The 13,973-nt window shown below is 43.1% G+C and overlaps 2 protein-coding genes across 2 annotated transcripts in view; one reads left to right on the top strand and one right to left on the bottom strand.

Annotated features, from left to right (window-relative positions):
* LOC122932537 (stomatin-like) overlaps positions 1 to 1,435 on the top strand; it is a 71,593-nt gene extending 70,158 nt beyond the window's left edge. The window contains exon 8 of the mRNA XM_044287011.1: positions 837 to 1,435. Coding sequence (XP_044142946.1) covers positions 837 to 1,025 — 189 coding nt within the window. The 3' untranslated portion in view covers positions 1,026 to 1,435. The remainder of the gene's footprint in view (positions 1 to 836) is intronic.
* A 3,127-nt stretch (positions 1,436 to 4,562) lies between these two features.
* Positions 4,563 to 13,973, bottom strand: part of FREM2 (FRAS1 related extracellular matrix 2) — a 188,168-nt gene continuing 178,757 nt past the window's right edge. Inside the window, 1 exon segment of the mRNA XM_044283639.1 lies at positions 4,563 to 10,860. Coding sequence (XP_044139574.1) covers positions 10,345 to 10,860 — 516 coding nt within the window. The 3' untranslated portion in view covers positions 4,563 to 10,344.

Genomic DNA, 13,973 nt, shown 5'->3' on the forward strand with positions numbered 1-13,973 from the left:
CTATGGTCCTCATTTTCAGTCCCAGCTGTTTGGAAGTGATGATTTCCAAGTGTCTTCTTGTGACTGCTGCAGCCAGTCATTTTCAATTACTTCTGAGGCCAGTGACTGGCTGCAGAGGTGACATAGAGACAAATGAGACGTCATTACTTCTAGATAGCAAGACTTGTAAAAGGTGTGTATAGTTTATTTAATTATTTTATAAGGTTTCCTAATCATAGCTTCTTGGACAACTGCTTTACGGTGGATTATATGGGGTCCAGTGTATTGCATGACCAGGTGCAATTACATCATTATAAAGCATGATGTATAGTGGTACTTCATAATGTCGTTTGGAAGGTATGCATGCAGGCTAAAAACATTTCCCTCCTTATCTGTCCTCTTGGCTTGACATATCCAGAGATGTGTGTGCAAGGTGATCAGCTTTGAAAAAAAAAATTACATGCTTTTGTGCTACTCTTTCAGAATTTGTTTATACTACATGTGGCCACCTAGTGGTTGTGATGTGGATTGCAGCCCGTTAAGGGGTTTGCTAAGAGCATACAATTCGAATTGTGAGAAATTTAAGTCCTTATTGAAATTTGTGGAACAGTAAAGGTGGACACATCATTCTGTGCCTCCTAAACATGCTGTCGTTCACTAGAACATCCCTTGACACAGAACTCAAACTGAGGTGGTCCTATGCCAATATGCCCAGAAGTAGTCATTTCTTGGAGGTTTTATGGGCGCTCCTGGAAGGATTATAAACTGAGCTTAAAGTTGTCACACAAACCAGTAATAAAGAAAATATCTAAACTGAGATGAACACTATAAAGTAACACCCATGTTTTCCATTACAGGTTGTGTCTGCGGAAGGTGAGATGAATGCCTCTCGAGCCCTGAAAGAAGCCTCCATGGTGATATGTGAATCCCCTGCAGCTCTACAACTGCGCTACCTGCAGACTCTGAACACAATTGCAGCAGAGAACAATTCCACAATTATATTCCCCATCCCCATTGACCTATTGCAAGGCATTATTAAAAAATGATCGGCCACGGGGCTCTAGAGCCACTTCACAGGAGGGTATTGTGTAATATTTTATGGAATGGATCTCTGAAGGGTTGGGTAGGCATATTCGTGCAGGGCTGCGGATTATGTGAATAATGCTAAATGTAAAAATGTAAAGAGTCTTGTATGATAACTAGCGCACAGAAAAAGTGGTGGATAGGGTTAGTTGTTGCACAACTCCTCCACTTCTGTACTAGCTTTGATGCATTAGAGTCAATGTGGTTCCACCCAGTTCTGTAGAGGGGAGTTGCTTAAAAACGTATAAAACAGTTACATTTTAAGCTCAACTTTAAGCATGTCCAACTTTGCAACCAGTTTATGTTATTACTCCACTGCATACAAAATAAGAAATGAAGCAACTTTACAAAAACTTGATTAAAAATATCCCGTTGTCTTTTCTCTACAGCTCCTATGTAGACCCTATGTATCTTCATGGTGTCTCCTACAGTCACACACCTTAACATCTGTCCTCTACTTGTTAACCTACCAAATGCTAGTTAACACAAGTAGGAGGCAGCTTGGTGAGATTGTGACTAATGGTGCCCATTGGAGACCTTCAGTAGTTGTCAGCCAGAAAGTAATCTCTCTGGACTCCCCCATACAGAAACGTGAATGGCTGCGTATGTGTTTTCAATGGGAAATAGGCGAAAGGTTCGGTCAGATGACTTTGGAGGTGGCTTATCTCTTGAGAGAACTGAATTCAATGTGTCTGATCCTACTTTCCCCTGACATCATCTGTCAGAGAGTTGGGAGATCCCTATACAAAAGGACAGGTTTGGCCGACAATACTCTAATCTAATGTGTATGGGGTCCTTAAAGGGGCTGTCCGGGATCTGGACATTGATGACCTATCCTCACGATGGGCCATCAAGATCAGGTTAGTAGAGGTCTGACACCCAGCAACTCCACCTATAACCTGTTCTAAGCAGTTACTGGTATCAGAAATAGCACAATGGACTGCGATGGTAGTAGAAAGCTCCATTCACTGTCATACAAACTGACAGAACCTTTAAAAGTCAGACTACAAGTCAAAAATACAGTATCACAGATTTGATCAACCATATGGGCAGTGTAGCTCATAACCTGCTTGTACCCGATGACCCGTCAGGTAAACAATAAGACAATTTTGGAGGTGAATAAAGGAACAGGTGCGTGATATCCAAACCTGCAAGGACTGCTCATCAAGGTGACGTGAAGAACATCGGAAGACCCAAGGAGGGGCGATCGGAATCAAATGACTGCCTACTTAGAAAAGAATCCTAATGGATTTGAGGTTTAAGATCTGTGAAACCAGAGAGGTAAAAATATTTTATAGCCTATGGCTACTTTAATTTTAATAGTCCTCAAGAAAGTTAACGGCGCTGATATCCCCTAGTTATGACACAATCATACCTACACTGTACTAGTCCGTGCCTATATCACAAACGCATACAAAGACCCCATAGAGCCCTATTAATAGGGTAAAAAGTGTATATACTATATCATAACTTTGTTCCCGATTGTTGTACCCTTCACCATAAAATTAGCATTATTGCCAAACTTTAGTAACCATGACCCCATATTATTCACATTTACACCTCTGTACACATGGGAGACACAGCACTCAGGGTAGGTAACAGACACAGAGTTGAGGGCTCATGCACACGAGCATGTGTTCCCCGTGCTGAGGACCACCAATAGCGATCCACAATGCCAATGGGCACTGGCCGTGTGCACGCTGTTTGCAGATGCGGACTCTTTGACTTGAATGGTTCCGCGATCAACAAGACACAAACTAATAGGACTTTTTTTGTTTGTTTTTTTGTGGTGCGGAGGCACAGCCCGAAATCCCACTGAAGCGCTTTGTAGTGCTTCCATGGGGTTCCGATCTGTGCCTCTGCCTTGCACTGCCCCATATCCTGCCGATTGCGGACCCATTCAAGTCAATAGGTCCGCATCTGTTATACAGAGTGCACACGGCCAGTGCCCGTATATTGCGGACCGCAATACATGAACCCTGAGACATCTTTTCCAGTGTCTCTCCTGACTTGAGTAATTTTTCTCTTCAACGTTTTGGATATGAAAGGTGGCCAAGAGTGCAAAAGATCCGAAGGCGCTGCCAATCTGATCAATTAATGCTTTATTGTGGAGCTATAACTCAGTAATGGAACCACATGGCGAGGCTATCGGAGGATCTACGGCTGTTTTGCAGCTGGCTCTTGTTAGGGTACTTTCACACTAGCGTTAAAATTTTCCAGTATTGAGTTCCGTCCTAGGGGATCAATACCGGAAAAAAACGCTTCAGTTTGGTCCCGATTAATTGTCAATGTGGACAAAACTGAACAGAACAGAACGGAGTGCTCCAAAATGCAGTTTCCAGACTGGAGAGAAAACCGCAGCATGCTGCTTTTTTCTTTCCGTCCCTGGAATGTGGAGCAAAACTCTCTGACACAATAGAAAACATATCCGTCCTCCATTGACTTTCAATGGAGTTCAAAACGGATCCGTTTTGGCAATGTTAAAAAAAAAGTTAAAGATAATACAACCGGATCTGTTCAAACCGATGCAGATGGTTGTATTATCAGTAACTGAAGCATTTTTGCTGGACCCTACCGGATTCAGGAATAACGCCAGTGTGAAAGTACCCTTAAATAATGAAGACGGCAGGGGCGTATCTATAGGGGAAGCGACCCATCCAGGAGGAGGAGGACTAAAGGATTTGGTCAGGGCCCCCTCAACAGTATTACAGAATGACATTATATACAGTGACAGTATAGACAGTGTAGGAAACGGATGGAACAGCTGCCGGGCCTGGTCTGAGAGAGTGATCTTTACTAGCCACAGGAATTGGGGCGGCATGAAAGGAAGGGGTTGCGAAAAAATTACTGGGGGAGGGGGGCCTCATTAAAAAATTTGCTGTGGGGCCCAGTCATTTCTAGCTACGCCACAGGAAGATGGCACTGTTTGGTCGGTCTGCATTGTTAATGGCCACACTGTAGTGAAGGTGTCGTACCCTAATAAAGCAGTGATTTTTGCAGATGTGCGCCATAAAAAAGCTGTGATTTTGGACTCTTTTACTCTTTGGGTGGGTCTCGTTTTTGAGATTCTGGACTATTTTGCAGGTCTGCACATAAAATGTTACTATTTCTGCCTCCTTGAATTTTCTCTACCATTTTAAGTTCTTCCCTTGGCCATCCATGAAGATCTAGTCAATCAAGTAATCGGGCAGATTTACTAATCCTATAGATGGCGAAAAATTAGGCTGTCTAGATCTGCACCAGATTTATCACAGGGGCTCAGGCTGGATGATAATATGGTGCAGGGATACACATTTTTGGCTAGGTCACTACTAACTATTGGTATATATTAATTTGAGACAATTCTGCCGTAATGCGCCTTCACATTAAGCTCTGCCCATTTTTTGAGCTGCACCAATTTTCTCCACTTTTTAGACACATTTTAGGGGCAGGCACATGCAGGCCAATGTTGCGCAAAAAGTTTCTGAATGTTTGGATAAGAAAACATAAAGCCACACAGATCAATGGGAATAACACAATGTTTATTGCAGACCACAGTGAGTTTGGGTCCAAGTTACAAATTATTTTGTCATCATTGTCTTCGTGTGAAATCTGAAAGCAGTAACAAATACAGTACGCTGCCACTGCCACTAAAGAGAAATGTAAACCGCACAGGTACATTATTTATAAACTGGAAATGCACAGGACATTGGCTGTAGATACGTCACATTCACTAACCTACTGACAAAGTCCTCTCAGATATGGTTTGGGTTAAAACAAAGTACCACCTTTGAACAGGATTATACAGTTTACATATAGAGTTTTTGGGGTCTTCTATATTGTTCAGCGGTCACATGGCCTATGTCCAGCTCAGTCCCATTCAATTGAAAGGACCTGAGCTGCAATACCAAGCAAAGCCACTATACAACGGACAGCGCTGTTTGGTATGCTGCAAGGAGGCTGGAGGGCTCACTGGAGCGCTACGGCCTCTTCAAACAGCTGATTGGTGGGGGTGCTGGGATTCTGACCCAACGAACACATACAGATCACCTGAGGATAAGTCATCAATATATAAGACCCAGTAAACACCTTTAATATTTAAAAACCACTATCTTTATAAGTACATCTCATTGTTTATCTTTTACTAGTCCTGAGTTATAGCATGTATTATACTCCAGAGCTGTATTCACAACTGTGCAGGCTTCAGAGCTGTAATCTCCAAGTATTCATTGCTGGCAATGTGTCTTTACAGATTTCGCCCAGGTGGTTGATAATCTTTACACTAGATGATGTACAGTAATCTAAAAAAAAAACTATTTGCATTCTAGAGCTCAGGTAAACTGTTAGGGGTGTATCTGATGACAAACTTGTTGACTTTTTCCAGTATCAATCAGCAGAATAGTGAATTCAGCTCTGAATTATAATAAAGGATCAGTAGAAGACAAGTAATGTAATGTTTTTATGTCGTTTTATGTAGATTATATCTATACATAAAGTGTCGAATTATATGGTTGCACTAGTCTCTGGTTTATTAAGATAATTAACTCCTTATGTGCTTATTTTAAAATTGTACTGGTTTCATGGTACACATTTTAAGATAAATTTAGGAAATTTAGAAAATTTGGCATAGACTTAGTGTGGCCCAGATATCTGCATGTTCTGGCTGGTGAGTCCCCATTAGAAAAAGACAGAGAAGCCCTGTATTAAAGGATCATTGAATGTAAAACTATAACAATGATGATAAAATAGGGTATTCATACAGTAGGTTAGGACCCCAATCTTTAATTTATTACCTGAAAATGCACTGTGTCCTTCCGCAGTAGATTATGGAACTTTATGATGCACCCACTACTGAGTAAAAACAAGATGGTTCGGCTGTATCCATCAGCTAAGATGGTGGGATTTACCCAAAATTGGGTAAGGCGACCTGCGACCACTGTTTCACTGTACTAGAATTGTGTTCACCAAGACAATCCTTTCCAGATGCAGCTGCCGGGGCGGGGCAATCAGGTGTCCCACTCCCGACACCCCTGTGAAACAGCGCATTTCCCCCGCAGCAGCCACCACATAGTCTTACATGGCGGACACGCAGATAAGCGGTCATACATATTAAGTGGCTTTCTGTTCTGGCTCACAAACTGAGGACCCTACTCAATGATGTCCACATGCTCCAATACTGTAGGTCATATGTCTTCATGAGACAACCCCTTTTGATATAAATGAAAAGTCAAAAAGGCACATAATTTTTTTATTTTTAGGTAGGCGAGTGTTTGGCGGGAATACAATGCTAACTTAGCAGCAATATTCCAGCAGTGTAATTTATTTTATCCCAGCTCAGTTGCTCATATTTTGAACCTTAGCATTATGGAGATTGATGTCATGTGGTCACAGTCTGACTACCAGTCCAGGTCTTGCTCTCCTGTTTGGCTGACTTCCTGTGAATTACAGCAATACATCAGCATCTATCAAATCCATCTTGGCAGCTCTCAGACTCCTGGCCTCTCCTCCAAGCTCTTCTCTTCTTGTTCCTCTGTACTGCCAGTCTAATATATCGTAACTTCTGCATTATCTAAGGGACCAGGGGTGCAGGGGTATAGTTGGTGAGTGGCTACAATCATTAGCTGCAGAATTATAAACCTCCCATGGCTCACACTGTCTATACCAGCCATGTCAAACCTGCAGCCCTTCAGTTGTTGCAAAACTACAACTCCCTTCATGCCCAGACTGCCTACAGCTATCAGGGCATACAGGGAGAAGTGGATTTGCAACATCTACAGGGCTGCAGATTTGGCATCCCTGGTCTATATTATCTGCTGTGGGCAGAATCTCCTGTGTTCACACTGCTTTCCTCTACCTTCTGCTTTAAAGCTGAGAAACCCATCACAAGCAGGAGGCAGGGGAAGCAGAGTTCAGCTGGATCACAGAGACAGTGCAAGTTAGGGGACAACAGTCCTGTCGCTGAGCTATCACTTGCTGCCTTTAGATAGATCAGAGCAAGTGTAGTGTGATGAGACTCTGCTACGTCTGTCACTGCAAAGCCAGAGGCATAATGGGAGATGCCAGCTGCATCAGGAAACCACATCCGAAGGGAAGGCGTAACCAAGATGGCAGATAGCTCATAAATGGCACATCAACTAAAACAGGTATGCCTAAGGCATACACTAGAGCCTCTACATTATTCTGCAATAATAGACTGTTCTGTACTATATAGGCAAAAAATATTTTGCTGGAGTGCTTTTGTAAACTCATATTACTGCCCTTTTATCGATTGGGTGTACAGCCAGTATTGTACGTACCTCAGAGCTGTATTCACTGTTCTGAAGGCTTTACAAGCTAAAATCTTACAGCATCCTCTGCTTGTTCAGTGTCTGCATTTGCAATGTGGAAGTGTACATCAGGCACTGTGAAGTAATCTGATGTAGGAAGTGTTATACAGCAATATATCAGCCCAGCTGCCCTGTTAGGGGTGTTTCTAGTGAGGACCAGCATAATGGTGACTACTCATACACTATCATACAGGCTGTCATTCAGGATCAATGTAATGCGTACGACTTCCAGCATGCTCCAATCACTTCTACGGAAGTTTTGAGAACAGCCAAGCAAGTGAGCATGTTGGGAGTAGTCGTTTCACCACCGGAGGTTTCTGAAAAACAGACTGATGTTCAATGGTCCTAACAAGCATATCCCATGTACTGAGTTTGATTATTTATTAATTTGGCACTCCAGAAGGCCCCCTCTATCCATAGGTGTAGGGCTCCTACATATAGTGATGGCTTCAAGTGTTTTTCTTTATAGTAGTATGTTTCTTTAGGATAAATATGGTGCGGCCTTATTACGTACAACACAAACATGAGGCACAGAAGGCTAACGTTCGCAAAATTAGAACAGTAACTATATCTTATATCTACAATGACCTGTAGCTTGGTTAATATATATAATAGGTTGAAAGCCAAACTGGAAAATCTGGGATTATGGGTGAACCTAAACATCTCAATCTGACATATACCAAACACATCTTCAAGATCTAAGAGCACGAGAAGCGATGAGTAAAAACTTGCATATATCAGAATGATAAAATGTTACAAAATATTCTTAATAATATGAAATGTATATATACTGTGCACAATGGTAACATATAATAACATGCCATTCATTACAAACATACCCTTAAGAGGCTCAATGATTGCCACAATAATAAATTACTTGTTCCCGGCATTTTCCTGTATAATTCAGTAAAAATAAAAAACGTAATACAGTATTTTCCTACTTATTTTTTTGTGTGACCATCAGTCTCTAGCTGGTTCGGGGGAACCTTGTCTTACGTGACTGATGAGAACCAGGTTCCTACAGCATCTACAAGAACTATCTGACATGGTGAGACCGACACCAGTGGTATTTTTTGTCAAGCAGCATCAACTGTTATTAAAAACAAAACAAAAAACAAACACAAAATAAACATAAAAAAGTGTAAAATAATCAGAATTTCATAGCAGTCATTTAGATGTTTTTTCCTTTGAAGGGTCACCATGCCTAAATGTGGTTTACCTTACACTGCAGCCAATCCCAGGAGGTCAATGACATGACTGAAAACTGCAGTTCAGCTTTGCAACCTCTTTTTGTAGCAAACTCCTACATGTGAACGCGGTTGTATGAGATACTAAAACTTTAATGCTATCTATCAGAAAACATAGAAATGCAGCTCAGCCCCACTCAAGTGAACTCTGCAATACCAAACGCAACCACAAGGACACGAGCGGCGCTGTTTCTGCCAGATTTCCTTAATCTTGTACAACTCCTTTAAAGGGCTTTTCCTATCTCAACATGTGTGGATATGCCACCTCTGGGACCTGCTCCTATCTCCAGAATGGGGCCCCTGATGCACAGCATCCTCTCCACTCACTGCTATGAGACTTCACAAAATAGCCGAGCCAGTGCACATGGATATTTTCGGAAATCCCATAGAGGTGAATAGAGGGTGGTGGTGTGTGTGCAGCTGCTCTCCCTAGGGGCCCCGTTCTGGAGATAGAAAAGGTGAGACCTCTGAAATAAAAGAAAAGCAGAGGTGGGACCTGCACCTGTCTGACATTTGTGGCTTATATTAGTGATATGCCACAAATGTTGAGACGGGAAAACCAATTTTAAGTTATTTTAAAGGGATTGTATCTTAGAAACGACTGGATATTTTAAAAAAAGACCAACTGATAAAATGATTTTCAGCCCAAAATGAGTAAAATGCAATCATAAAAAAACCTTGAAGGTGTCCATAGCCTTTAAGGACAATATTTTTTTATTTCCTAGATACATATGGTAGGCAGCATCTATAAGGAGAAGCTCCTATTATAAACAACCGGGTTATATGGGAGAAGGACTGCTATATGGTGTTTCCCACCAGCCAGCAGACAAGTAGAACTTCACATGATCAGCATGACAGCATTTCGTGCAACAGTCACCCTCTTCTTACCATACATCTTGCAGACCCCCTTATTATGTACTGCTTTATGTGGTCCTAAGTAGAAAACGTCATGGACTGGGGAATCCATCTTGTCCTAGACTAGTACCTTTAACCTCAGAGGAATCTTTGGTTAACAAGGAATAATACAACTAGATGAATCCACTGGGCATAAAAAGAACAATATTTTATAGCAATCTTCACGATGATGAGTATACAGTCTCGGCAAAAATATTATAAAACTGACATTTAGAGTATGATCATTGAACCTCTAAGGGTAGGTTCACACAGAGTTTTTTAGGAGGAGGTTTTGAGGCAGGTTTTTCAGCCAAAGCCAAAAGCAGATTTGAGAGGAATTGGAAATATAAAGGAACGGCTAATACTTCTCCTTCCTGCTGGATCCACTTCTTGCTTTGGCTAATAAGCCTGAAGGAAAATCTGTCTCAAAACTTTCTCCAGAAAACTCCATGTGTACCCAATGGATACTATTAGGAGAAGCTCTCCCTGCAAATGAGGAGATGAGCTATCAGCACCTTTGCATATTTCAATATTTTTTTAAATAATATAAAAGAAATACAAGAGGATAATCCTCATTTACAGTCCTTTTAGCGCCTCTTCATGGTTAGTGCATGAGTTCAGGTTGTCAGGAATCCCAGGTGTACAGACATTGGTTTGATGTTTCGGTCCCATTGGTGCCCTCATGGTCCTTCCAACACTTTAAACATACATGAGGTATTGAAGAGTAGATGGACCACTGGGCACACAGCATATATGTGTCTTCTGGAAAGAGTTTAGAAAATTCTGAAATTTGCTATTTTTGAGGCACTTGTGACTAGGCTCATGGATCCACAATGTCAAACCTCAGAGCTGTCTGTACTGTATCCCCGAGGAGGCATCATGGGCTCGCTACTTCCCGATTCTCTCCCTTCTTCTTTCTTTTTGGACTTTTGCTTACGCTTTAACATGAATAAAATGATTGCTATCAAACAGACCACTAATAACAATATGGCAGCGATGACAACCACAATGATGACCACGTTAATCTCACTTTCCTTATTATTCACCTCTCTTGGTATTAACCCATCTGGGATGATTTCCTTCTCAGAAATTGTCTTTTTGTTGTTACGTTCTAAAACGATATGCTGAATATTGGTTCCTCTGTTGTTCTCCGTGCCAATTTCCTTAGCAACTGTTGGGACTTCATTGACATCTCTCTTCTTACGACTGCTCTTTGACTCTCCAGAAGTGCCTGTGCTCAGTACAGAATGGTACTGGTATTCTAAGCTTCTCTTTCCGATGCCTCTGTTGGCGTTTTCTTTGGACCTCATGGTGTAGATTGCATGCATATACCACTCTCTGCCTGTAGAAACCTGCAAAACACACACAGGATGGTCTCAGGGCCATGGTTGTTGCAGACTAATAAAAAGGCTTTGACTTTATGCATGTTTTCCAAAACCAACGCTCTTGTAAATCTTTAAGGACTTTTCTAAGACTTTTATACTGATGACCTATACTTTGGACAATTTTTTAAAAAGTCATCAAGATAGGACATCAGTATCTGATCAGTGGGGGTCTGACACCCAGGACCCCCGCAATCAGCAGTTTAAAAAGGCACTGGTGCTTGCAGTAGCACTACTACAGCCTTCTCCCTGCTCACCAAGGACAGCTCCATACATTGTATATTGGCTGTGCTTGGTATCGCAGGTCAGACCAACTCACTTCAATGGGGCCGAGCTACATCCAGGCCATGTGACCAATGAATGTGACGTCACATGGCCTAGAAAAAGCTGCGAGAAGGTCATAGTACTACTGTGAGAGCCACTGCCTTCTCAAACAGCTGATCATTGGCGGTCCCGGGTGTCGGACCCCCACTGATCATAAACTAATGACCTATTCAGAGGATAGGTCATCAGTACATAGGTCTCAGAAAACCCCTTTAACCACCTCCGGACCGCCTAACGCAGATTCGCGTTCCGGAGGTGGCAGCCCTGCGCACAGTCACGCATATATGCGTCATCTCGCAAGACGCGAGATTTCCTGTGAACGCGCGCACACAGGCGCGCGCGCTCACAGGAACGGAAGGTAAGCGAGTGGATCTCCAGCCTGCCAGCGGCGATCGCTCGCTGGCAGGCTGGAGATCCGAATTTTTTAACCCCTAACAGGTATATTAGACGCTGTTTTCATAACAGCGTCTAATATACCTCCTACCTGGTCCTCTGGTGGTCCCTTTTGTTAGGATCGACCACCAGAGGACTCAGGTAGGTCAGTACAGTCGCACCAAACACCACACTACACTACACTACACCCCCCCCGTCACTTATTAACCCCTTATAAACCCCTGATCACCCATGATCACCCCATATAAACTCCCTGATCACCCCCCTGTCATTGATCACCGCCCTGTCATTGATCACCCCCCTGTCAGGCTCCGTTCAGACGTCCGTATGATTTTTACGGATCCACGCATACATGGATCGGATCCGCAAAACGCATACGGACGTCTAAATGGAGCCTTACAGGGGGGTGATCAATGACAGGCGGGTGATCACCCATATACACTCCCTGATCACCCCCTGTCATTGATCACCCCCCCTGTCATTGATCACCCCCCTGTAAGGCTCCATTCAGACGTCCGCATGTGTTTTGTGGATCCGATCCATGTATCCATGGATCCGTAAAAAATCATGCGGATGTCTGAATGGAGCCTTACAGGGGGGGTGATCAGTGACAGGGGGGTGATCACCCTGATCACCCCCTGTCATTGATAACCCCCCTGTAAGGCTCCATTCAGACGTCCGCATGTGTTTTGTGGATCCGATCCATGTATCCATGGATCCGTAAAAAATCATGCGGATGTCTGAATGGAGCCTTACAGGGGGGGTGATCAGTGACAGGGGGGTGATCACCCTGATCACCCCCTGTCATTGATAACCCCCCTGTAAGGCTCCATTCAGACGTCCGCATGTGTTTTGTGGATCCGATCCATGTATCCATGGATCTGTAAAAAATCATGCGGATGTCTGAATGGATCCTTACAGGGGGGGTGATCAGTGACAGGGGGGTGATCACCCTGATCACCCCCTGTCATTGATAACCCCCCTGTAAGGCTCCATTCAGACGTCCGCATGTGTTTTGTGGATCCGATCCATGTATCCATGGATCCGTAAAAAATCATGCGGATGTCTGAATGGAGCCTTACAGGGGGGGTGATCAGTGACAGGGGGGTGATCACCCTGATCACCCCCTGTCATTGATAACCCCCCTGTAAGGCTCCATTCAGACGTCCGCATGTGTTTTGTGGATCCGATCCATGTATCCATGGATCCGTAAAAAATCATGCGGATGTCTGAATGGAGCCTTACAGGGGGGGTGATCAGTGACAGGGGGGTGATCCGGGAGTCTATATGGGTGATTACCCCCCTGTCATTGATCACCCCCCTGTCATTGATCACCCCCCCTGTCATTGATCACCCCCCCCCCCCCTGTAAGGCTCCATTCAGACATTTTTTTTGGCACAAGTTAGCGGAAATTTTTTGTTTGTTTTTGTTTTTTCTTACTAAGTCTCATATTCTACTAACTTGTGTCAAAAAATAAAATCTCACATGAACTCACCATACCCCTCACGGAATCCAAATGCGTAAACATTTTTAGACATTTATATTCCAGACTTCTTCTCACGCTTTAGGGCCCCTAAAAAGCCAGGGCAGTATAAATACCCCACATGTGACCCCATTTCGGAAAGAAGACACCCCAAGGTATTCGCTGAGGGGCATATTGAGTCCATGAAAGATTGAAATTTTTGTCCTAAGTTAGCGGAAAGTGAGACTTTGTGAGAAAAAAACCAAAAAAATCATTTTCCGCTAACTTATGCAAAAAATAAAAAATTTCTAGGAACTCGCCAGGCCCCTCATTGAATACCTTGGGGTGTCTTCTTTCCAAAGTGGGGTCACATGTGGGGTATTTATACTGCCCTGGCTTTTTAGGGGCCCGAAAGTGTGAGAAGAAGTCTGGGATCCAAATGTCTAAAAATGCCCTCCTAAAAGGAATTTGGGCCCCTTTGCGCATATAGGCTGCAAAAAAGTGTCACACATCTGGTATCGCCGTACTCAGGAGAAGTTGGGGAATGTGTTTTGGGGTGTCATTTTACATATACCCATGCTGGGTGAGAAAAATATCTTGGTCAAATGCCAACTTTGTATAAAAAAATGGGAAAAGTTGTCTTTTGCCAAGATATTTCTCTCATCCAGCATGGGTATATGTAAAATGACACCCCAAAACACATTCCCCAACTTCTCCTGAGTACGGCGATACCAGATGTGTCACACTTTTTTGCTGCCAAGGTGGGCAAAGGGGCACATATTCCAAAGTGCACCTTTCAGATTTTGCAGGCCATTTTTTACACATTTTGATTGCAAGGTACTTCTCACACATTTGGGCCCCTAAATTGCCAGGGCAGTATAACTACGCCACAAGTGACCCCATT

This window comes from Bufo gargarizans, chromosome 3 (assembly GCF_014858855.1).
Source record: "Bufo gargarizans isolate SCDJY-AF-19 chromosome 3, ASM1485885v1, whole genome shotgun sequence".
Lineage (NCBI taxonomy): Eukaryota > Metazoa > Chordata > Amphibia > Anura > Bufonidae > Bufo > Bufo gargarizans.